Source organism: Sarcophilus harrisii, chromosome 1 (assembly GCF_902635505.1).
Source record: "Sarcophilus harrisii chromosome 1, mSarHar1.11, whole genome shotgun sequence".
In the NCBI taxonomy this organism is placed as follows: Eukaryota; Metazoa; Chordata; class Mammalia; order Dasyuromorphia; family Dasyuridae; genus Sarcophilus; species Sarcophilus harrisii.
The window spans coordinates 712,606,339-712,631,653 of NC_045426.1; the positions used below are offsets into that span (position 1 = coordinate 712,606,339).

At 46.6% G+C, this 25,315-nt stretch overlaps 1 protein-coding gene across 2 annotated transcripts in view; it reads left to right on the plus strand.

Moving 5' to 3' along the window:
* Positions 1-10,524: 10,524 nt before the first annotated feature.
* UBE2L3 (ubiquitin conjugating enzyme E2 L3) overlaps positions 10,525-25,315 on the plus strand; it is a 58,224-nt gene continuing 43,433 nt past the window's right edge. The window contains exon 1 of one of the 2 annotated variants that reach the window (XM_031949045.1): positions 10,525-10,626. In XM_031949045.1, coding sequence (XP_031804905.1) covers positions 10,600-10,626 — 27 coding nt within the window. In that variant the 5' untranslated portion in view covers positions 10,525-10,599. Of the gene's footprint in view, positions 10,627-12,307; positions 12,497-25,315 lie in introns of those variants that run through there. The other variant, XM_031949044.1, reaches the window with a different exon arrangement.

Genomic DNA, 25,315 nt, shown 5'->3' on the forward strand with positions numbered 1-25,315 from the left:
TTTCATATGAGTCATGTTGGGAGAGAAAAATCAGAACAAAAGGGAAAAACTACATGTAATGTTCCCTTTAAAATGAAATGTTCTCTGTTGAGGTTTTCTTGGATTCTCTGGAGGCAGCCATCCTTTCAGTTCAGTAATCACCACAAGTACAACCAGGGGTTAAAGTCCCAATCCTTTATTGTCTCTTTCAAAGTCCTATCTCCTTTACTTGGGGCTCAGCTAGTTTTCTGGGGGCCTAATGGAGTCTTGGTTTCAGTGGGGAAGGGAAGGAGGAGAGCTTGCCACCAAGGCAGTGTGACACGGGATGAATCTGTCAGTCCAAGGGTTTGTGCTCCAGCCTCCAGCCTCCAGCCTTTGTCTGCTTGTCTTTCTGCATGTCTCTGAATCTCCCTGGCTGAAGCTTCTCACTTATATGCTACACACTGAGTACAAACCCATCCTTACGTCACTAGGAAACCATTATTTGTTGTAGGATTAAATCAATGCTAAACTGGATTTAACCACTGTCTCCTCACTTCCACTTAGTAGCTTATTTCAAGTTCTGGCCCATCACATCTCCTTGTAGGATTAAGTCAATCATACTGAACCATGCTAAATTACATAACTATTATCTCTATCAATCCTACTGATTTAGGACCTTGTAAGAATCCTTTGTTTGAAAAGGTCAAGAATTTCAAGGGAATTAATGAAAAAAAAATCAAATGAAGGTGGCTTAGCTGTACCAGATCTAAAATTATATTATAGAGCAGCAGTTACCAAAACCATTTGGTATTGGCTAAGGAATAGATTAGTTGATCAGTGGAATAGGTTAAGTTCAAGGGATAAAACAGTCAACAAATATAGCAACCTAGTCTTTGACAAACCCAAAGACCCCAGATTTTGGGATAAGAACTTACTGTTTGATAAAAATTGCTGGGAAAATTGGAAACTAATATGGCAGAAACTAGGCATTGATCCACACTTAACGCCGTACACCAAGATAAGGTCAAAATGGGTTCATGACCTAGGCATAAAGAATGAAATTATTAATAAATTAGAGGAACATAGGATAGTTTACCTCTCAGACCTGTGGAAGGGGAAGGTCTTTATGACCAAAGCAGAACTAGAGATCATTACTGATCACAAAATAGAAAATTTCGATCATACCAAACTGAAAAGTTTTTGTACAAACAAAACTAATGCAGACAAGATTAGAAGGGAAGCAATAAACTGGGAAAATATTTTTACAGTCAAAGGTTCTGATAAAGGCCTCATTTCCAAAATATATAGAGAATTAACTCTAATTTATAAAAAATCAAGCCATTCTCCAATTGAAAAATGGTCAAAGGATATGAACAGACAATTCTCAGATGAAGAAATTGAAACTATTTCTAGTCATATGAAAAGATGCTCCAAGTCATTATTAATCAGAGAAATGCAAATTAAGACAACTCTAAGATACCACTACACACCTGTCAGATTGGCTAAGATGACAGGAAAAAATAATGATGATTGTTGGAGGGGATGTGGGAAAACTGGGACATTGATTCATTGTTGGTGGAGTTGTGAACGAATCCAACCATTTTGGAGAGTAGTTTGGAACTATGCTCAAAAAGTTATCAAACTGTGCATACCCTTTGATCCAGCAGTGTTACTACTGGGATTATATCCCAAAGAGATTATAAAGAAGGGAAAGGGACCTGTATGTGCACGAATGTTTGTGGCAGCCCTTTTTGTAGTGGCTAGAAACTGGAAACTGAATGGATGTCCATCAGTTGGAGAATGGCTGAATAAATTGTGGTATATGAATATTATGGAATATTATTGTTCTGTAAGAAATGACCAACAGGATGATTTCAGAAAGGCCTGGAGAGACTTACACGAACTGATGATGAGTGAAACGAGCAGGACCAGGAGATCATTCTATACTTCAACAACAATATTATATGATGACCAGTTCTGATGGACCTGGCCATCCTCAGCAACGAGATCAACCAAATCATTTCCAATGGAGCAGTAATGAACTGAACCAGCTACGCCCAGAGAATGAAGTCTGGGAGATGACTAAAAACCATTACATTGAATTCCCAATCCCTATATTTATGCCCACCTGCATTTTGGATTTCCTTCACAAGCTAATTGTACAATATTTCAGAGTCTGATTCTTTCTGTACAGCAAAATAACGGTTTGGTCATGTATACTTATTGTGTATCTAATTTATATTTTAATGTATTTAACATCTACTGGTCATCCTGCCATCTGGGGGAGGGGGTGGGGGAGTAAGAGGTGAAAAATTGGAACAAGAGGTTTGGCAATTGTTAATGCTGTAAAGTTACCCATACATATAACCTGTAAATAAAAGGCTATTAAATTAAAAAAAAAAAAAAAAAGAATCCTTTGTTTGAGTTCAGAGTTCTGGCCCATAACAACTACAGGAAAAAAAAAAGGAAGAAAAAAGAGCAAAATAGTACGTTTCAATCTGCATTCAGTTCTCTCTATGGATGCCGATGGCATTTTCCACCCAAAGTTTGTTGGAATTGCCTTAGATTACTTGAATTGCTGGGAAGAGACAAGTCTATCATAACTGATTGTTATCAATCTTGCTATTGCTATATACAATGTTTTCCTGGTTCTGCTTACTTCATTCAGTATCATTTCATGTAAATCTTTCTAAGCAATCAGTCTTTTTCATTTCTTATTCTATTTCAAAATAATTATATCTTTTTTTCTTGATGGTATTTCATTTTTCCAATTATATGTAAAATAGTTTTTAACATTCATTTTTTAAATGAAAGCTTTTTATTTTCAAAATACATACATGGATAATTTTCAACATTCACCCTTACAAAATCTTGTGTTCGAAAATCTTCCTTCCCTCTTTCCTAGAGGGCAAGTAATCTAATATATCGACATTTATTTTTGTAAGACTTTGTGTTCCAATTTTTTCCTCCCTCCATCCCCAAGATACAAGCAATCTGATAGAGGTTAAATATGTGCAATCCTTTTAAACATATTTTCATATTTTTCATGTTGTACAAGAAAAATGAGACCAAAAAGGGAAAATAACCACAAGGAAGGGAAAAAAACAAACAAAACAGTGAAAAGGCTATATCTTTTGATCCACATTCAGTCTCCATGGTTCTCTTTCTGGATGCAGATGGAATCTATCCCAAGTCTATTGGAATAGCTTTGAATCACCTCATTATTGAGAACAGCCACGTCCATCACAATTGATCATCACGTCATCTTGCTGTTACTGTGTACAATGTCCTCCTGGCTTTGCTCACTTCACTCATCATCAGTTCATATAAGTCTCTCCATGTCTCTCTGAAATCAGCTTGCTCATCATTTCTTATGGAACAATATTCCATTATCTTCATATACCATAACTTATTCAACCATTCCTCAACTGAGGGGCATCCATTCACTTTCCAGTTTCTTGCCACTAAAAAGGGGCCACTACAAATGTTTTTGTACCTCTGTTGCCTTTTCCTCTTTTTTATGATTTCTTTGGGATATAGACCCAGTAATGACAAAAGGATCAAAAGGGTATGCACAGTTTTATAGCCCTTTGGGCATAGTTCCAAACTGCTTTCCCGAATGACTGGATCATTTCCCAACTCCACCAACAGTGTATTAGTGTTCTAGTTTCCCCTCATTCCCTCCAACATTTATCATTATTTTTTCTAGCCATCTTAGCCAATCTGATATGTGTAAGATGGTATCTCATAGTTGTTTTAATTTGCAATAAATTTTCAAAAAAAACTTAATTTAACTTAATTTTTTCAATAGTATTTTATTTTCCAAATACATTTAAAGATGGTTTTCAACATTAATTTTTGTAAGATTTTGTGTTCCAGAGGGCAGCTAGATGACACAGTGTATAGAGCACCAGCCCTGGAGTAAGGAGAACCTGAGTTCTAATCCAGCCTCATCTCCTAGTTGTGTGACCCTAGGCAAATCACTTAACCCCACTTGCCTCACAAACAAAAAAAGACTTTGTTTTCCAAATTTTTTCTCCTCCTTCCTTTACCTTCCCCTCAAACAGCAAGTAATCTAATATAGGTTAAATATGTACAATTCTTTTAAACATATTTCCATATTTATCACATGCAAGAAAAATCAAACCCAAAGGGAACAAAACAGAAAACAGCATTCTTGTAACAAATATAATCAGGAACAACAAATTCCCATGATGATCATGTTTGAAAATGTAGGTGGCTCAGTGGATAGAGCACCAGCTCTGAAATCAGGAGGACCTGAGTTCAAATTTGACCTCAGATACTTAATACTCCCTAGCTATGTGACCCTGGGCAAGTCACTTAACCCCCAATTGCCTCAGCAAAAAAGAAGAAGAAGAAGAAGAAGGAGAAGAAGAAGAAGAGGGTAGTATGTTTCTTCACCTATTCTTTTGAGTTGATCATTGTTTTGATCAGAATTCTTAAGTTTTCCCAAGCCCTTTGACTTTATCACGTGGCTATTATTTATATAAATTGTTCCTAGTTCCACTCATTTCTCCCGGCATCAGTTGCTACAAGTGCTCCTGGATTTCTGTGAATCTTTCCCAGCCTTCTTTTTGCATAGGACTGTAGCATTCTACTCCTTTCATATAATTCCATTTCCCAATTGATGGGTAACCACTTAGTTTCCAGTTCTTCGCCACTCTAATAGCAGCCAGGGATATTTTGTATCTATGTGCTTTCTTCTTTCTCTGCTCTCTTTGGATTTTATGCCTAATAGGAACCGGTGTTGAGTCAAAGAAACAGTTTCATTCGGTGATCCTTGGGCCATAGTTCCAAATTGCTTTTCAGAAGGGCTGGATTATTTTCCAGTTGGGCATTAGCGTGTCTATTATCCCCCACCAATTGTCACCTTCCTTTTTCTGGCCGTCAATCTGCGATGTTATTAATAAAATCGAATCCCCTGAATCTGAACTCATCGTCAGTATTCTTCCAGTGATGCAGCTGGCTGTTAGCCCATGAACACCACTGTCTTTGAAGAACTGGAGCTGAGATCATCCTGGTTGTATCGGATTCCATTAAACGAAGCAAATATTCATTGGGCATCGTGTTCACAAGTGTGCTTGGTTGCTGTGGATGAATAAGACCCAAATCTTACTCTCAGGGATTAAGTTAGTCTTTGCATTTTTCCTGAATGAATGTCCAGGAAGTCAGTTGTAAACAGCTAGTAAAAACGATCTGTCCAAAATGACCGAAGCCCTCCATGGCTGCTGGCCAAAGTGGAATTGTAACCAAACTCTGGAAGGCTTTTTCTTTGTAAGAAAAAATTAAAGTGAGTTGCTTCTGTGACAATCACAGCGGGGAGGAGGGGGGGGGGGGACTCTCTCTTAGTCATTACTGGCAAAATACTTGTCAGACTCTTCCTTAATAGGCTGACCCTTCACCTGGGAAAAAAGTCATCTACCTGGGAGCCAGCGTGGCTTCAGAAGGGACCGAGGAACAGTCGGGGTGGTGTTTATTGCCTGACAATTCCAGGAAAAATGCCAGGCGGAACAGAGCTCTGTATACAACATTTGTAGAGCTGACCTTTGAGACTGTCAGTCATGGGGGCTTAGGGATAATTATGTCAAAATTTCCCAGAGAAAGTCATTAGCATGGCACGTCAGTTTCACGAAGGCACGCTTGCCCCGGTTCTGGACGACGGGCAGCGCTCTGGAGCTTCCCCGGTCACCAATGGAGTGAAACAAGGCTGTGGGCTCGCTCTCGAGCCTGATGCTTTCAGCCATGTTGTCAGAAGCCTTCGATGAGTCCAAACATGGCAGCTCACGCGCTGATGGTAACTTATTTAATCTGAAAAGGCTCCAAGTCAAGACTATAGTGGAGGCGGTGTCGGTGCCCAAGAACCAGACTCACCTTTGACGGTGGCATCTAGGTGGTGCAGTGGATAGGGAGAGGGCTTGGAGTGAGGAAGACTTGGATTCAAATTCAATCTTAGACACTAGTTGTATGATTCTAGCCAAGTGTCTTGACCCTGTTTGACTCAGTTTCCTCATCTGTCAAATTAGCTGGAGAAGGAAATGGCAAACCACTCCAACATCTTTGTCAAGACACCAGATGGGGTCACAATTGTACATGACTGAATGGTTGGAAGGTACTTGATTTGTAGCAACATATTTATGGTAACAGCGCTTTTGGCCATGATATTTGAACCTAGTTTCCTGATAGTTTTCCACGATGGAGCAGCTGGGTTCCAATTCTGCTTTAGCCATTTAGTGCCTGACTTTTGGAAGGAATTCTTTTGTACCTCAGTTTCTTCATCTGCAAAATGATAAATGTTGCTTTGAGTGATGTATAAGATCCCTTCCAGGTCTATACCTACGAATTGGAGCTGTTTTGTTTATTTAAATATTACCCTAAATCAGAGAATGCTTTGCTTATAACTAGTAATTTGTAATTAATATGAATTAATAAAAATTTAAGTGCTTACTGGAGAGAGCTAAGTAGAACAGTGGACAGTGTTAGACTTGGATTTAGGAAGATCCAGTTAGATCTAGTTCCAATCCAATCTCAGGTATCTACTAGTTGTGGGATCCTGCTCAAGTCACTTAACTTTTGTTTGCCTCGGTTTCCTCATCTGTAAAATGTGGATGATAATAGCACCTGCATCCCAGGGTTATTGTGAGAATCTGAGATAATTTTAGTGTCAAGTGAGTCTGGAGACAAGAAGATCTGAGTTCAAATCTGGCCTCAGACACTTAGCTGTGTGATCCTGAGCAAGTCACTTCACTGTTTGCCTCAGTTTCCTCAACTGTAAAATGAGCTGGAGAAGGAAATGGCAACTCACTCTAGTACCTCTGCCAAGAAAACCCCAAATAGGCTCAATAAAAGTCAGACATGAATAAAACGACTGAACAATAATTGCAAACTTTAATGTGCCATATAAAATGCTGATATTTTATTCTTTTTACTATTCCATGCTAGGCCCAGTCTGCTATTCTAATTAGATGTTTTTTGCTTTTTTTTTTAAAGCATAATTCACTAACTGGATTGAATGTTTTTACCTGTTACTCGTACTTCCTAGACCCCTGGCTTATGAAGCCCTATCAAGAGGCTGCTATCCACCTGTAAGTTACAGGGCCTCCTGAGTTATGGGCACCGTGCCAAGGAGGCACCAAAGAAACAAATATTAGCTCAGAAAATGTAAATGTTCTCTTCCCTCAAGCTCCACCCTCCTTCCTCTGGGAGTCCAGATTTCTGGGTTCATTCCTTCTTTGCCCATTCTGCGTCTCCATGGTTTCCTGAAACCTTCCTTCAGCTTTCTGCCGGGACAGGTGTCCTCTGGCTCCCTCACCCATCCAGTCCCAACCACAGCCTTTTCTTGAACCTGCTCCCTCCTAGTTATCATCCCATCTCTTTCCTTAAAGATGATTTGGACACATGCAGCCTCCACTTCCTTCCTGATCTCTCTCCCCCTTCTCTGCCACCTGCCTCCTGGCTCTACTCCTTTACATCCACCTGGACCTTGGAATAGGATCCGGCAGTATAGACAACCACTGGTTCCTGGTCTCTCCCTTCTCTTGCTCCTCTTCTTCAGTCATCAGGCTAAACTCAAGCTATCTAAAAGCTGGTCTATCAGCTGTTCTGCCCTCCACCTTCGGGGGGGGGGGCCCATCCCTTCCCAGCTCCAGATGCCTCTGGCTCTTTTTCTCTCTTTCAGGTCAAATCAAATCAGCAAATATTTATTAAATCTTATCATTGGGTAGGTGCAGCTGGGGATACAAGGCAAGTGAGTGGTTCCTGCTCTCAAAGGGCTTATAATTTAATGAGGAAACGATGGAAATTAATATGGGATGAGGAAACAATAGATAAACAAGTGGGATGATTTATATATATATATATATATATATATATATACATAGAGAGAGAGAGAGAGAGAGAGAGAGAGAGAAGAGAGAATGAAAGAGAAGAGAAAGAAGCAAAGACCAAGACAGAGAGAGAAAAAGAGGAAGAAAATGCGAAGAGGAGGAGAAGAAAGAGGAGAAGGAGGAAAAGGAGAAGAAAAGGAAAAAGAGAAAGAGAGAGGATGGAGACAGAGGCAGAAAGACAGAGAAACAAAGAGGCACAGAGAAAGACAAAGACAAAGAGACAGAGGGATGGAGGAGAGAGGCAGAAGGAGGTGGGCGGAGGAGGAGCCTAAGGAAAGACTCATCTCTGTGTCACCTGCCCAGCCTCTCTTATCTAAAGTCCCATCACAATTATGACGTGTGTAATTAGCCTTCCAAGCAATGACAAATGGCTTTGTGAAAGCCAATGGACAGCCAGCTTCTGGCAGTCACTGACCAAGGTACTGTGGGTAAGACAAACAAGCGTCAAGGATCCTGAAGAGTCCTCCAGCCAGATTGGGCAGACGTCCGGCTCGGCCACTCACAGCCCCTCAGAATGGCCGGGGAACTCCAAGAACATCCCAGCACAGCTGGAATCCCCAAATCAGCACAGCTGGGAGAGGCCAGCTTGCCTTGGCCTGAAGCCTTCCCCAGGGCGGCCAGGGTGGGGCGAGGGGCAAAGTGGGGTTCCTGGGGTCGTCTTTAGGAAGAAAGGGAACTTGGCTTAGCCCCGGCGGGCAGAAGTCGGGACCATGGCGGGGCCATGAGGGGAGGCAGATTTTGCCAGGATTCCAGCAACTTTTTAACTATCAGCACGAAGCCCAAAGTAGACTGAGCTGCCCTGGGGAGTCCTGAGCTGCAGCTGTGACCTAAGAAGACACAATACTGTTAGAATAGGGGGAAGATCCCTTTAGCAGAAGCATCCAGCCCCCAGACCCACCTGAGCAGCGGGACCTGGCGCTCTGCTAGACAAAGGGGGGAGGAGGAGGAGATAGACAAAAGAGGAATAGTTCCTGCCCTCCAGAAGCTTCCGGTCTAGCCAAGGGATTAGAAGGCACATCCTCCTTCCACATGTCTCCTTATCTAAGTCTCCCCCATACAAAAAACTGGCCTCTGCGCACAACTCCCAGGGGTCTGCCAGGCCAGTCTGACCCTATCCTGCCTCCTGCCCAAGCCTCAACCGTGAATGGGTTCTCTGTCCATACCTCTATCTATGGCCTCTGCTTCTTTGTCTTTCTGCTTGTCTAGTTCTCAGTCATGTCCAACTTTTCTTGACCCAGTTTGGGGGTTTCTTGGCAGTTTACCATTTCCTTCTCCAGTGTATTTGACAGATGAGGAAACTGAGGTCTACAGGGTCTCCCGACTAATGTCTGAGGCTGGACTGAACCCTTCCTGACAAGGCCAGTGCTCTATTCCCCGGCTGCCCGCGTGGGCTCTCTCCTCGGACTCCGGAGCTCTTTGGATCCCCAGGACTCCGCCTGCCTGGCACAGAGCAGGTGCTCAGTCAGTTCTTGCCGCTGACCTGTCCAAGCTGACCAGGAGCAGCCTTCAGCAATCCTGCTGTTCAGCACCTTTTATACATGGGAATCCTTGGCATGGGACTAAGCAATGGAGCCAGAAGCTAGTGGGCCTCGCGTGCTCAAGAAGTGTCTGCGCTGCTTCCTTTGCCTCAGTTTCCTCCGGTGTTGCACAGGCCTTTTCCCTTCTCCTCTCATTCCCCCCACCTTCTTTCCCCCTCCCCATTTATCTTTCCCTCTCTGTCTTCTCAGCCTCCCCCTCTCTCCCCTCCCGAGGATGCTGAGCCGGGCGCTGCACAGTGGCTGGCGAGGGGCAAAGAGACACATTCTCTTAATGCGATTATTTGGGCAGAGCGGCCTGGGAGCGGGCGTCTTCTCGCCTGCCTCTATTATCCATCACCTGCTGTGTGCAGGCTCCACAAACAGGATCTCATCTGAGCCTGGAAACCAGCCTGGAAAGCAGGGGCTGCTCCTACTCTCATTTTGCAGAGGAGGGAACTGGGCCACAGGCTTCCGGTCACCTGCCCAGGGTGGCCCAGCTAGGAAGCGTCCCAGGTCTCCCCGGCTCCAGGCCCCGCGGAGCATCCTCCTGGTCTGGTAGCACCCACTTCCCCTAGGCCAACTGTTCCCTTCCTTCCTCCTCTCCCCTCCCGCCCCGTGTGCCTCAGTTTCCCCCACTGAGCGGGAGGACAAAGCGACAACCATCCCTTTTGCGGCGCCCGTCCACTCTTAGTCCCCCCAAATCACGGTTTTGTCTTTGGGGGCCACGGGGACGGAGGGACTGGAACGTGGTGGGGTGCAGGCCCGAGCAGCCCCCTCCCTCCCCCTCTCATCCTTCTCTCTCCCCTCCCCCTCTCCCCTTCTCTCCCCTCCCCTCCCCCTCTCATCCTTCTCTCCCTCCCCTCTTCTCTCTCCCTCCCCTCTCTCTCCCTCTCTCCCTCTCTCCCCTCCCTTCCTTCTCTCCCTCCCTCTCCCCCCCCCCTCTCCCCGCTCCCTCAGATCTTCTCACCCTTCTCCCTCCCCCTCCTTGGCCTCCCCCGTCTCTTCCTCTCTCCCCTTGGTCCCCCCCTTTCTTCGTCTCCCCTTTTCTTGCCCCCTCCCTCTCCCGCTCCCTCCTCCTCCCCTCCCTCACCGCTCCCCCCATCACCTCCAGCCCCAGCCCCGCCCCTCGGCGCTCGCGCGCGCGGCAGGAAGTGCAGGGGCTCGAGCCGCCCGGCGGCCGCGATGCATTGTGGGACAGCAGCAGCACCAGACCCAAGATGGCGGCCAGCAGGAGGCTGATGAAGGTAAAGGCGGCTCCGCGGGGCCGGGCCCGGCCCGAGGCGAAGCCCGAGCCCGAGCCCGGGGGGCGGCGGCGGCTCCCGCTCCACCCCCCGGCCGGGCCTCGGGCCCGTGACCCCCGCACCCCCCGGCCGGGCCTTCCCCCAGCCTGGCCCCGGCCCGGCCGGGCCTCCGGGCGCCTGTGAGGCGGCTCCGCGGCCGGGCCTGAGGGGCCGGCCCGGGGGCCGCGGGGAGGCTGAGGCCCGGCCGGGCCGGAACGAGCGGCGCCTTGGGCCCCGGCCCGGCCCCCCGCGAGCCCCCCGCCGCCCCCGGGGAAACCGGGGCGCTCGGGGCCTGGGCGGGGGGCTGCTCCCCGCCGGCAGCCCCCGCCCCTGCCGTCCCTCCTTCCTCTCCCCGCCCCATCGCTCCCCGAGGCCGCGATTTCGCGGGTGGGGCGCGCCCCGGGACCCCCGGGCCTGGCGGGCAGAGGGGGCGATTGTCATCGCGCTGGGCCCCGCGGCCTCCCTGCCCCCGCTCTCCCGGGGAGGAAACTGAGGCAGCGGGAAATGACGCGCCGGGGACTCGCCGCCGGGAAGGGTGTGAGGCGGTGCTGGAACTCGGGGCCTCCCCTCCCCGAGTGGCTGTTACGTGGGGGGGGCTGCACCCCCTGCCCTCCACGTGACCGGGAGCCCCGGGGGGTCCCGGGGGAGGGGCTGAGGACCCTCGGGGGGCGGGGCCCGGGGGCTCCCCCTCCCCACGCCCGGCGGCAGGGGGCGGGGCAGATGCCAAACTGGGCTGCCTGGCGTGGGGGATCCCCGGAGGCGGAGGGGGCCATCGAGGCCCACGGGAGGCGCTTCGTGTTGGGGTTTCCCCCGATCTCTGCCGGCTTCGCTGGAGTCGCAGGCCCCCTCCCCCCTTCGGGAAGGGAGCTTTTGCTCGGCGGGGGCCGCGGCGCTTCCGTCCCCCCGGCCCTCGGGGCCCCTTTGTCGGTGTGACAGCCGCGCCGGCCGGGCCGGGACCGCCGCCTCTGGCCGGCTCCTCCGAGCCCTTCCTCCCGGCCCGGCGCGCTTTAACTACCCATTTAAAAGCGGCTCCTCTGCCCGGAGGCGTCGGTGTTGGGAGTCCCGGCGCTTCCCAGAGATCCAGGGACCTTTAGGGTTTCTGACACCTTCCCCAGAGCCGTGCGAGGGGCCGGTGCGGGGGCCGGTGCTCGGGCCTTAGGCCCCGGGCTAGGGAGAATTTTAAATGTCTTTCCATGGGCCGAGAATCGGGAGACCGAATATTCCTGGATGACAAAAGAAAAGGCTGCCCCGAAGCCTTGGCTCTAAATTAGAAACTGAAACCAAATAACCCGAGAGGCGGCCGGGCCGCGGCCCGGGGAAATTCAATTTGAGTTTCCATTTTCATCCCCGGCTTCCCATTTCTTCTAAGAACTGTTGTTAGTGAATGGCAGCGGGGCCGGCCCAGGAGTCCCAGGAGGAGGCCCGGGCCCTCGCCGGAGCCGACGGTGTCCAAAAATGGCAGGAGCAGCTCGGGAGGCCCGCGGGGAGAGCTCCCGGACCCCTGGCCCCGCGTTTGGGAGAGGGAGCTCCCGCACTCCCCGGCCGCTCCCACCCCTGGGCTTTGGTGGCTCTCTCTTACGTAACACTGACTTTTAAAATGGGGAGTATCTTTTTAAAGGCACAGTTAGATGTGGCTAACCCCGGGAGCTGGAGATTGAGCGGGACAGGGGCCCTCCAGGCCTCGCGGGCCAACCCCCTCATTTGGAATTTACATTTTAATTCCGGACTGAAAAGCCCCCAAATGGGCCTTTCCGGATGGGGGGGAGAGCAGATCTCTGTTGTGGACGGCTCCATTGCTTGTGAAGTGCAGCATTTCGGCCTGTGGCTCTCCAAGGTGTTCTGCTTGTCTGGCTGTACTGTCCGGCTTTCCCCCTGTCCCTTTTTGCAAACGGAGAGACTGATGAGGTCAGGGGAGCTCCCGTGACCTGAGGTCACACTGGTGGAAATGAGAGGTTCTTTAGAGGTTCTGTGAGTTGCTTCCTGGCAAGTGGGCTCCTGGGAAAAGAGGGTTTTCTAACGTTTTCTTGGGCGCCCCAGGCTCGACATGCCCCGGGCTAACTGGATGCTCGGCTCTCTCTAAGCACCCCCGCACCCTTCCTGTCAGTGGCACCAGCTCTCTCCAGTTACCCTTGTTCAGTCGTTGCAGTCGCATCCAAATCTTTGTGGTCCTTTAGGGGTTCTTGGCAGAGATACCGGAGCAGTTTGACATATGGGAAAACTGAGGCAAACAGGATGATGGAACTTGCCCAGGGTCATCCAGCTAGGCCAGATTTGTTTTTAGGAAGATGAGCTTCCCTGATTCTAGGCCTGGCTCTATCCACCAGACCACCCAGCTGTCCCTCCACTTTCTCTGCTTCCCTCTTTGTCTCTGTGCTTAATCATTCTCTGTCTTTGCCCATCCCTCTCCCTTTCTCTCCCCCTTCTTCCCTTCCCTCTCTTTTCATCTCTTATTCCTCTCCCTTTCTCTCTCCCATTTTCCTTCTTTTCTCTCTTCTCCTTTTTTCCATTTGTCTTATTCCACTTTCTTTCCCCCTCTCTATCCCTTTTTCTTTATGTATTTTGTCCTAACCCCCGCTGCCATTTTGCATCTTCAGATTCTCCTTTTTCTATAAGTTTGCGTTCTTTGTACTCATTGTTTCTTATGAAGCAACATCATTTCATTGCATTACTATTCCAGGATTTGTTTCAGACATTGCCGAATTTAGGGGTACCTAGTTTGTTTTCAGTTTTTTATAAACACAAAACCACTACTTTTATGGTTTTTTTTTCCCCCCATTGATTTTTTAAATGAAGTTCCTTGCCATCGTCTGTCTTCCCCATTTCCAATTTATTTTGAACCTCTGTCAGGGTGGGTGACCTTGCTGCTCTCTCCAAGCGATGACTCCTTCCCCCAAAATAAGACTTAGTTTAGCTTGGTACCTAGTGATCTTCTGAGCCCAAGTGCGCCTCAGCTTGCATTGTTCTCCTCTGGCTGCTTACAGCTTTGCCAGTTGAAGGATAAAGGTAGAAAACGCTAGACTTGGAAGTAGGGCTTAGGTTCTAGCTGTGTGGCTATGGATAAGTAACTTGACTTCTCTGGAACTTGACTAAAAGGGGGGTTTATCATCTGTTTCACAAAGTTGTCGAGAAGACATTGATTCATGAAACTTCTGCCATGAGTTTTTACCCACCCTTCAAGGCCCCCATCAAATGTCATCTGCAGGGGTCTTTCCTAGATTCCTCCTCATTTTTGTGTCCATAATTTTGGGTATCTTGTAGAATATTAGTGCTCCCCACTCTTTCCTCCTCCTAGATTCATATCTCTTTGAGAAGCTGGCATTGTCCTAACCCTCTCACCTCTTACCTAACTCGGGGCTTTTCACAAAGCAGGCCCTACAACTGAATTTTATTTTTTGTAACTCAGTAGTCCTGAAAATGTTAGTGTATTGTACCTTAATATTGCTTTGGTGTTTTGTTTTGTTTTGTTTTGTTTTGTAAATGCAGGTAATTAATAATAATACTTGTAATTACTAACATTTATATCACACTTGAAGGTTTGGAAATTGCTTTATGTACAGTGTCTCAATTGATCTTTACAACATCCCTGGGAGGTTGGCGCTATTATCACTCCCATTTTATGGGCTAGAACACTGAGGCTCAGCAAATTTGCCAAGGCTCACGTGTCTATTAGGTTTTTGAGACAGGGTTGGAAGCCAGGCTTTCCTAACCCCAAGTCAGCACTTTATCTACCATATCATGGAGACACCTATCAATTAAACTAGTGAAGGCATTCATATCTGACTTTCTTAATGGTTTGTTAAAACTTAAACCATCCAGCCACATAGTTAAACTTGCTTAGCAACTATTTTTATTTAAATACATTAATGTCAATAAGATTGCACTATATTTGCAGACTGCTTTTACTATTGAGATCTCTCATCTATTCTCCGCTCTGCTTCTTTCCCTTTTGCATTCTTCTTTAAATGGTTCTCAGGATTTTTTAGTCCTCATACTTCTCAATTCGTCATGTTTCTGGACCCCCGAGTGTTAGTGAAGCATTCCCTCATTATTGGACATTTAGGTCACTTCGCTCATCTTGAGCAGTCTCACTTGTCTGCAACAGGATTGTTTGATATCAGTGCATGAAGCTGGTATTTAGTGGGGAGATGCCCCCCCCCCCCATGTCCAGGGAAGTCTTGCTCTCCCCTAAGAGCTGGTGTTTCCTGTCATGTCACTGTGTTAGGGTTGGACTCTCGCTGTACTTTGGGGTCCGGGGTTACATTGAAAGGGGCAGGTGGCTTTCAGGAATCCAAAAGACATCAATGACCTGATTAATGGTTGATCTTCTGAGGATCAGCCCCTCAGCCCTGGCCTGGGCTAGTTTTTGGAAAAGAGACAGCCCATTGCTAGGTGCATTTTAGGCTTCATATTTCATCATCATTACCTTGGCTGCTGTTTAAAAAACCCACCCTGAACAATTTAACTGTTAACAAAGACAACCAAAAAAAAATTAAGTGGGCTGAGAGCTTATGTTGATCCATAGCACCTCTCAGATTAGACTTAATGAACAGACTAGCAAGAAATGGGTTTTGTCTGTCCCCCAGTTCAGCTGACACTCCATAACCTTTGCCATTTTCTTTCTTTATATGGGGGTAGTTTTATGTAGTCAAGGGATGTGTGTCTTGGACGTGTGTGTGTGTGTGTGTGTGTGTGTGTGTGTGTATCTAGTTCCCATTCCACTGATCTTTCCATCTCTCATCAAAGTCTTTCCATATTTCCTTGCATAGAGCTTTTTGAAGCACATGTTCTGGGTAGGCCAAAAGCAGACATAAGCCATTGCTGTCCATGTTCTCGTGTTGGGATAGCTACTAGAACGAACGGCGACCTCCTTTGCCAGCTTCTGAAAGAAGCTTGGATCTATCTGATCTGAAATCTTTGCCAAGTCTCCCTATGAAAACCCTTGGTTCAGCATTTTGGGGAATGGGAATGGGGATGGTGGGGCAACTGAAAGTGACTTTCTCTTTCTGTTTGCTCTGATTAAAGGGTGAGAAGCTCTTGTTTCTTATGAAATGAGGGTGTTTCATTATCACTTAGGCCTTAATTGGAGAGGCAGTGTGGTACAATGGAGGCAGGCAGCGTATACTGTATTTGGGTACTGGGCTGGCCCTGGAGTCTGGAGGACCTGAGTTCTAGGCAGTCCACACTCACAAGCCAGGTGATCCTGGGCAAGTCACTTCACCTTTGTTTTCCTCAGTTTCCTTATTTATAAAATGGGGATAATAACAGCCCCTCTCCTGCAGGTTTGTTTTGATGTTAAAATGACATAATATTTGCAGAATACTTTGCAAACCTTTAAGCTGCTCTGTTCCTAGGATGACTTTTTTTTTTGTCAAATGGGTCTAACAGCTTGTAAAACCACATTGTCAGTGATACCCCTTGCTCACCTCACATCCTCTATAAGCATCAGCTATTAGATTAACAGCTGACAATGAATAATGCTTTTGTGAGTAATTTCTGTCCAAGGGCATAGACTGTTTGGGTTTTTGCCTTTATCTCCTCAGCTCTCGGCCAGCGCTTGTGTTGGAGGCACTTACTAATAAGTGTTGGTTGAGTTGGTCTCCGTTCACCCACATTATGTTAAAGTTGACCAGATGCTTTTCTTGGCAAATCAGAGGGACGTGGGCAGTTTGCACTTTTCTAGATGCAGCTGAAGTCCCTCAAAGTGGAATGACTTCCCCATAGCCTCAGACGTGTATTACCTGTTGCCAGTGACACTGTTTAAAAAGAAGGATGAGCCCAGGAAAGGGGCAAAGCGCAGGTGCTGACGTGCCTGAAAAGGAGCCATTCCAGCCCTAGATTTGGAGCCAGGATGTGCCTTTGGGTCAGCTTGTCCAGGTTCTCATTTATAGCTTGGGTGTAGGACCCCAGCTCTAATTTTTTGTATTCTTCGACCATTTCAGATATGGCTGACTCTCATGATCCCTGTGTGGATTTTCTGGGCAAAGATACTGGAGTGATTCGCCATTTTCTTCTCCAGGTCATTTTATAGATGAGGAAACTGAGGCAAATGGGGTGAAGTAACTTGCCTGAGGTCACACAGCTAGGAAGTGTCTGAGGCTAGATTTTTTTTTTAATATAGCTTTTTATTTTTCCAAATAAATGCAAAGATCCTTTTCAACATTCATCTTTGCAAAACCTTGTGTTCCAAATTTTTCTCCCCCCCTCCCATAGACAGCAAGCACTCCACTATAGATTAAACATGTGCAGTTCTTCTAAACAAATTCATTATGCTGCACAAGAGAAATCAGATCAAAAGGTGAAAGAAAAAACAACAACCAAAAAATGAAAATATTATGCTTTGATCCACATTCAGTCTCCATAGTTCTCTCTCTGGATGAGATCCATCACAAGTCTGTTGGAATTGTGAGGTAAATGTGAACTCGGGAAGATAATCTCTGACTCCAGGTCCAGCATTCTGTGCGCTGTGGCACCCCCTTGCCACCCAAATCCAGCTCTGATGGGGGCCTTTTTTGTTCATCTATAAAATAGGTTAATATTACATTTCTGAAGATTGCTGGGAGGAGACCACTACAAAATTGAGGTGCTAGAGAAACGCTTGTGATTAATCTCATTATTGAAATGATTCTTCCACCCTCTGTCTTTATTTTGATAGCTAAGGAAGCCAAACTCACATGGTGAGCTCTCAGCAGACCAGGGACCCAGCTCTCAAACCAGCCCCCACAAAAATAAATATTTTTTTAATTAAAGCTTTTTATTTTCAAAACATGCACGGATAATTTTTCAACATTGATCCTTGCATAGCCTTGTGTTCCAAATGTTCCCTTCCTTCCCCCTACTCCCCTCGATGGCAAACAATCCAATATATGTAAACATATTTGTACAATTATCTTGCTGCACAGGAAAGAGCAGATCAAAAGGGAAAGTAAATGAATAAGAAAACAAAATGCAAATGAACAACAACAAAAAGAGTGAGAATGTTATTCTATGATACTCTCAGTTCCCACAATCCTCTCTGGATGTAGATGGCTCTCTTCATCATAAAATCATTGAAACTGGCCTCAGTCATCTCATTGTTGGAAAGAGCCGCATCCATCAGAATCGATTGTCATATAATATTGATGTTGTTATATACAATGATATCCTGGTTCTGCTTGCTTCCCTCAACATCAGCTCCTGTAAGTCTCTCCAGGCCTTTCTGAAATCATCCTGCGGATCCTTTCTTACAGAATAGTATTTCAGAGCATTCATATACCACAATTTAGCCAGCCATTCTCCATCTGAAGGGCATCCATTCAGCTTCCAGTTTCTGGCCACTTCGAAAAGGGCTGCCACAAACATTTTTGCCTACGTGGGTCCCTTTCCCTCCTTTAAGATCTCTTTGGGAAACAAGGCCAGTAAAACGCTGCTACATCAAAGGGTATGCACAGTTTGGTCATTTCACAAAAAGAAATATTTAGGGGTGTCCTGACCAATGATTTAATTGGTTTTCTTGGTGTGAGATCCTTGGGGAGTTTTGTGACTTCTCCTAAGTGTAGCTGTAGCGAGCTGCTTACCTGGACTAAATGAGAATCAACTGACTTTCCCCATGCTCACTTCTTCTCCCAACATACCTGCTGTCTTTTGGTAGTTTTTTGGTGTGTCCATTCATTGGCTTTATATTCATAAAGTGTAGCATGTTATGACCAGAAGGAACCTTGGGCTTCCTGCTTGGAAATGATCTGCTCAGCCACAATGACTCCTGCTTCCTTCCACTGACCCCCACTGCTTCTGGTGATTTTACTTCCCTGACACTTCTGTCACTCATCAGGACCTCCCAGAAAACATCTCCTGGGCCTGCCTTTTCACCTGCTGTTGCCCAGGCCCTGGAATTCCTTCTCCCCACTCCCGCCTGCTGTCCTAGGCTCAGCTTAAGTGCAGAGCCTGCCAGAGCCACAGCTGCCTCCCCTCCCTGCATTGTTCTCGTGCAGGTTACCTTTCCACTGCTGCAGTTTCATTTTGGTCTTTGTGGGCCCCAAGCCTAACCCCAGGACGTCATACCATCTTTATTGACTGATGGCAGAAGAGACCTTAGTCTGTAGCTCAAAGGAAGGCAGGAAGCTTTGACTCAGTCACATTTCTTTCCTTTGATTTCCTGAACTTCATTTTCCAGATTTCCCGGCTGTGTAAGGGCCGGTGCACTTAGTCGGTTACTAGCAGTTACTGAGCATTTTGGGGGCACCCGGCGCTGTTCTAAGCCCGGGGGATTCGGAGGATCCCATTGCTCCGGCCCCTGATGGAGAGACAGATACCTATTTGTGGAGTAATATCGGAAGGAAAGTGTGTCCTACAAAGGGTTGGGGGAAGAGACTGGGAAAAGCGTCTGGTGGAACTTTAGGTTGAAGCTGAATATTGACTGGTCAGGGAAGCGAGGAGGGAGCCCCCCCAGGCGTGGGAGAGCCGGCCTCTGACCGGACCCTGTCCTGTGTGAGGCCTTCACGGCTGGGCCCTGGAGGGCTGTAAACATAGGAAGCGGCCAGCAGATTGTGAAGGGTTTTTAAAAGCCAGAAAATTTTATATTTGATCCTGAAGGTCATCGGAAGGTACTAAAGGGAGAGGGGAGTATACAGAGTGAGCCCTGCGCTTCCGGACAGGCCCTGAAGGGAGGATGCCTTGGATCCGGGAGAGGCTGGAGGCCAGCAGCCCCAGCCCAGCAGGTGGCAGGTGAGGGCTCGCACACTTCGTGGTGAGCAGGATGCCCAGGGTTTGGAGCCGGGTGAGAGGGCGGTTGGGGCTGCCTTGGGGGCAATACTAGGGGTGTGGGGGGAGGAAAGGTTTTGAGTTCTTCAGAGCCCCACTGAGAAGGGAGGGCAGCCCGTCCCTGGGATACTCCTCTCTGAGTTGAATTCCGGGCCAGATCTCTGTGGGCCTGGGCTCTCGGGGCCTTAGGGTTTGCCAAGGAAAAGTGTCGTGACCTGTAGGTGAGCATTCATCAACGACACTAGCATTTCTGTAGTGCTTTACAGTCAATTAAGCCTTTTGTCGGGCACCTACTGTGTACCAGGCATTGTGCTGGGTGCCAGGGAAACGGACAAAAGCGAGTGGGCTCCTGCCCATGGGAGCTTGCAGCCTAACAGAAAGGTCTATAAAAGGGATTCCAGGGGATCTGGGAGGGTCTAGAAGTGAGAGGGAGAGGTGAGGAGGAAGGGCGTTCCAGGCATCAGCCGCAAGAGCCAAGGCCTGAAGGTGGGGGAGACTGGCGGCATCTTGGGGGGGAAAGGAAGCGGTCCACATGGAACTGAGTAAAGTGCTTGGGAAAGAAAGGATAATTCAGACTGGCAAGTTGGGGGGACGGGTGGGGGGCGTCTGGAGACAATAGGAAGCTGCTAGTTTGAGTAAGGAAGTGACAGGGACTTCACAGGGCTTTCTTTAACTCTGGAAGCCGGGGAACAACAGTGGTTAAAATAGACAGTCAGGGTCCAGCTGAGCCTGGGCAGGGCGGGCGCCAGGACTAAGGCCAGCTCCCCGGGCCTTCAGTCTTTGGGGTGCTTTTGGCTACTGGGTCTTGACAGAAAAAGTGAAAATAGCCATCTGGCGTGCAAGCTCTTTACACTTCTTAACCTCTTGGAACCTCCTGACAGCCCTTCCAGTCCCTGCTGGTATGACCATTTCACAGATTAAGAAACTGAGGGAACCAGTTTTTTCCCTTCAGGGAAAGGATTCCTGATAGAAATCAGATCAGTTGCCATTCTTCCATGGTTATTGAGTCAGAGTGGCCTGGGGGTCTGTGTGGAAAGCTCCACCCTGGGTAGGAAAGCTGGCTTTGACCTTGGGGAGGAAAGGGCTAGTCCTGGAGGTGACTTCCTGGCAGCCCAGTCCTTCTGAGGAGTTAGACTGGTGACCCTTTATCTGGTTACCAAGCACTGCACCTGCTTATTGTGCCCCATAACCCAAAGGCTGGGAAGTCCCGGCTGAGTAAATGCTGTTGCTGGACAGGCCTTTGTAGCAGGAGCTGGCTGGTCCGTGAGCCCCCCACTTCGACTTCTTTAAATGCAAGGGAGAGAGGGTGCTTGTTCTGTAGAGAAATCAGCTGGAAGCTCAGCTTAAGCTTCTTTTTGTGACCGCTGGGGGGCATGTAGGCTTCTGAAAACCAGGGATCAAATTCTACAGATTTGTAACCTGAGGCAGCTCCTGCTTCTTCCTCTGGAACGTGGCTTGTGGTTTAGGTGTAAAGTGCTGCCCAAGCTGGTGGGAGTTGGGGCAAACTTTCACTGGTTAGTTGGGAAAATAGGAGCTGTCCAGAGGTGGAGTGGGGGTCGTCTCTGGCATCAAGGAGAGGGCAGTGGGGATTCTGGGTCAGCTGCACATTGACTGGGATTCCCTGGAATGGGGAATTGTTATAGTTACTACCTGGGTCAAAGGAGATGATTTGGGTGAAGCACTTAGCACTGTGTGTGCATAGTGGGTGTTCCCTTCCCTTCCCCAGCATTCTCTTGAGTGCCCATGGAGAGAGCTCATGAGCCACTTTCTGTGGGAAGCCTTTCCTGATCTTCAGGAACTGGAGTTCTTAATATTTGCCAAGTTCCTCACCCCCTGGGAATCTGCTGAAACCTAGGCCCTCCTCAAAATGTTTCCAAATAAATAATGGTGCAGTGGCTAGAGCACTAGCCCAGAAGTCGGGAGGACTTGAATTCAAATCTGGCCTCAGACACTTAACACTTCCCAGGTGTGTGACTCTGGGCCAGTCACTTCACCCAGTTTGCCTCAGTTTCCTCATCTATAAAATGAGTTGGAATAGAAAATGGCAATCCCTCTAGTATCTCTGCCAAGAAAGCCCCACAGGGGGTTGGGGCTGCAGTGACTAAGGAGCAAGAGCGCTTGGCCTCCTAGTTTTCTCCCCATCCACAAACAGCTGGTTTTTCCTTCTCTTGCTTCGTTGCTGTCTCAGCAGAACGCCGGCTTCTTGAGGGAAGGGGCCGTCCCTTGTCTGTCTGTCTCTCACCTGGTATGCACATTTGCTTACGTGGGTTGTTTTATGGGCACTTTTATGAAAGAGTGCAGTGGGCTTTGCTTCTGACAGCTGGGGAGGCATCGGTGAAGACAGGGACAAAAGGAGAGGGGGTCACGGTCTGGGGGAGGGTGTTCTGTTAGCTGGGTCCACTAAGGGCAGCCTTGAATGTCATTGAAGGCAGAAGTATAGTGGAGAAGAGGCGATGGGGGAAGATCAATCTAGTATCAGAAGGAACTGCAAACTCCCCTGTCCTTCCTCTCTTTAAGCAGCAAAAGTTGTCCTGCTTGGCCCTTAGCAGCCTTCTTTTGCATGTCACAAGCTGCTGCTTTTTGAAGTGCTCACGATTTGAATTAATGCTGGGAGGAAGAGATCTTGTTCGCCTCCTGCCCTGTGACTTTGGTCCAGAAGACATCCCTTCCTCGGATCACTTTCCACATCTGTAAAATTGGGCTTGGGCTCCAGGGCCTCTGAGGCCCCTTCCAGCTCTAAATCTGGGAAATCTCATTGACTCCATCATTGCAGATTGGTAAGGTCTCTCTTGAGTACCTCGTCAAGCCTGTTGTTACAGCATTGCTTGTGCATTGGCTCATTGCTTCTCGGTGAGAAGATTGTCCCTTAGCTCTAAACCTTCAACCAAGGGAAATTCATTAGGGGCCCGGAGTTTTAGAAGTGCCGACCGGTATCCTCTGCTGCTCACCACAGCAGCTGCCATTGCAAGCTCTGCTTATTCCGTGTTCCTTGGGGCTAGCTAGCTTGTTCTTCCAGCTATCTCCCAATTTCTGCTTCTCTCATCCAGAGCTGCTGCCTTTATCAGAAACTCTTTGCCCACTAGTTCTCCTTGTCTGCTTATTTCTGACTAGAACTACCCATCTTTCCCACTAGTCTTTGTATTATAAGTGAATTCTTCCTCTTCTGACCAGAGCTACCCATCTTTCCCACTGTCTTTTGTAAGGGGGGACCCCTAGTCTTCGTATTATAAGTGAATTCTTCGTCCTAAACCTGGATATGCCATATTCCTCATTATCCACTCCAGTGATGGTTATAGTGCTTAAGAATTATACTGGGGAACTGAGTGTGGGCCACAACATAGCATTCTCACTCTGTTGTTATTTGCTTGCATTTTGTTCTTTCTCAGTTTTTCTTTTTCTTGTTATGATTTTTCTTCTGTAAGATAACTGTATAAATATGTATACATATACTGGATTTAACATGTATTTCAACGTATTTAACATGTATTGGACTACCTGCCAGCTAGGGGAGGGGTTGGGGGGAAGGAGGGGAAAAGTTGAAACAAAAGGTTTTGCAAGGGTCAGTATTGGAAAAATTACTCACGTATGTGTTTTGTAAATAAAAAATCTCAACAAAACAAATGAATGAATGAAATTGAAAAAAATATATACTGGGGAAACTTCTGATCTAGAGAGAGGGACTTGAAGGATTCTCGTGGGGAATAGGGGTAGGTATTAAGAATTTATAGTATCTTCTATGTGCCAGGTACTATGTTATAAGTGCTTTATAATTATCTCATTTGATCCTCCTAATGTAGGTATTGTTATTTTCCCCATTTACACATGAGGAAACCGAGGGAAATATATGAGTTAGGTAACTTGTCCAGGGTCACACAGCTAGCAAATATCTGAGGCCTGATTTGTGTTCAGCTCTTCCTGACTCTAGGTCAGATTTAAAACAAGCAATTATGTGGTTTTAGAAATAATCTTTTTAGAAATTTAGAAATTATCTTTTTTTTTCCTCCTAGTTCTTTTGAAATAGGCAGGAAAGCTTTCAGTGATTGCTCAGCTGTTCTTTCTTACCCGATTAGCTAACTATCTTTTGGGTACCTCTGATTCAGGGTATTTTCAGAGTGCTGGATGAAGACCCTGATGACCTAGGGTTTGAATCTTTCTGTGGACTTCTCACCATCAGTGTCCTCATCTGTTGCGCAAAGGGCTTGGGGTAGGCTGGGAGCTCTTTTTAGATAGCATGCCCCAATAATAAAAAAAGCGTCTATTTTCCCCAATATTTGTCTATTTATTTATAAGTTGTATGCCTTGAAAACTGATTTAATAATTATGCATGTTATAATATCATAAAAATGAAAAAAGTTTGATTCTAGAGTAATAGAGGGCTTCTGGAGTTTATTGAGCAGGGGAGTGACATGGCTCAGTGTGGACTTTAGGAAAAGCCTTTTGATGGTAATGCAGAAAATAGATCAGAAAGGGTGAGCCTTGAGACAGAGAGGCCAAATATAGTTCAGGCAAGAGATGATGAGCGTCTGAACGAAGGGGAGGCGGTGGAGAGGAGAGAGGATGACAAGACCATGGAGAGGAAGAGAGGATGACAGATACTTGTGTGTGAGAGAGACAGACAAACGCAGAGAGAGAAAGTGAGAGCAACCAAGAAGGATGGTAGAGGGAGGAGCAAGATTAATAACTAGTGTTTAAGGGCTGTGTGAGAGGGAGGGTCAGTTCAGTATGAAACTGAGTTAGGTCCTGAATCCTGTTGGATGGTACTACCTTAAATAGAATGTACCCAAGTGGCCATCTATCTGTGTCGGGCGGTCCAGAGAACTCCAGTGAATGGAAGAGTGCTTCCTGCACTTTGGGGGAGCTCTCATTGTTAACCATTTTCCCCTTAAATCAAGTCTAGATCTGTCTTTTAGCAACATCCATTCATTCTTTCCCTTGCTTTGCTTCTCAGATCAGACAGAACGAGGCTCCCCTCTGCCAGTACAAGTTTTCAGATACCTAAAGATGGCTTATGTTCCCCTGATCCCACCCAAGCTGTTTTCTCTCCAGGTTAATTAGATCCTTCCAGTTACATTCATATGACTTGGACTTGATGGCCTCTTTGGATCTCAGGTTTCTCCTAAATTGCAGGACAGCTATACCTGAAAGTCCCTTCCAACCTTTGACATCTTTTAATTCATTTAAACAAGCTACTTTCCTGCTAAAGCCCAAGAGTAGGATTCCTCTCCTTAATGTCTCTGGATTGTTGGGAAGGTCATTGAAGAAAATTGTGGGGAAGTGGTTTGTCCCTTGCAGCGGCCATTGTCCAAATTTCTCTATTCAGTAGTAATTTAGAGCAGTTTTTCATATAACTATCTTTATCTAAAAGCTGCCTATTCATATCCTTTGACTTTTTATCAGTTGAGGAATGACTTGCATTCTTATAAGTTTGACTCAGTTCCTCTCTATTTGAGAAATGAGATCTTTTATCAGAAACACTTGCTGAAAAAGTTGTTTCCCATCTTTCTGCTTTCTTTCTAATCTTGTTTGTATTTGTTTTGTTTGTGCAAAATCTTTTTTTAATGTAATGTAATCAAAATGATCCATTCTGGCATCTCATAATGTTCTCAAATTCTTGTCTTTTCCATAAATCTGACAGGTAAGCAATTACTTACTCTTTTGATTTGCTTATAGTATCACTTTTAAAATCACATATCTATTTTCACCTTATCTTGGTATAAGGTGTGAGATACTGTTTTATGTTTAATTTTTAAATTTCTGTCATACTATTCCAATTTTTCCAGCAGTTTTTAATCAGATAATGAGTTCTTATCCCAGAAGCTGGAGTCCTTGGATCTCAAACAGTAGATTATTATAGTCATTTACTGCTGTGTCTTGGGTGTCCCTAATCTATTCCACAGATATACCACTTGTTTCTTAA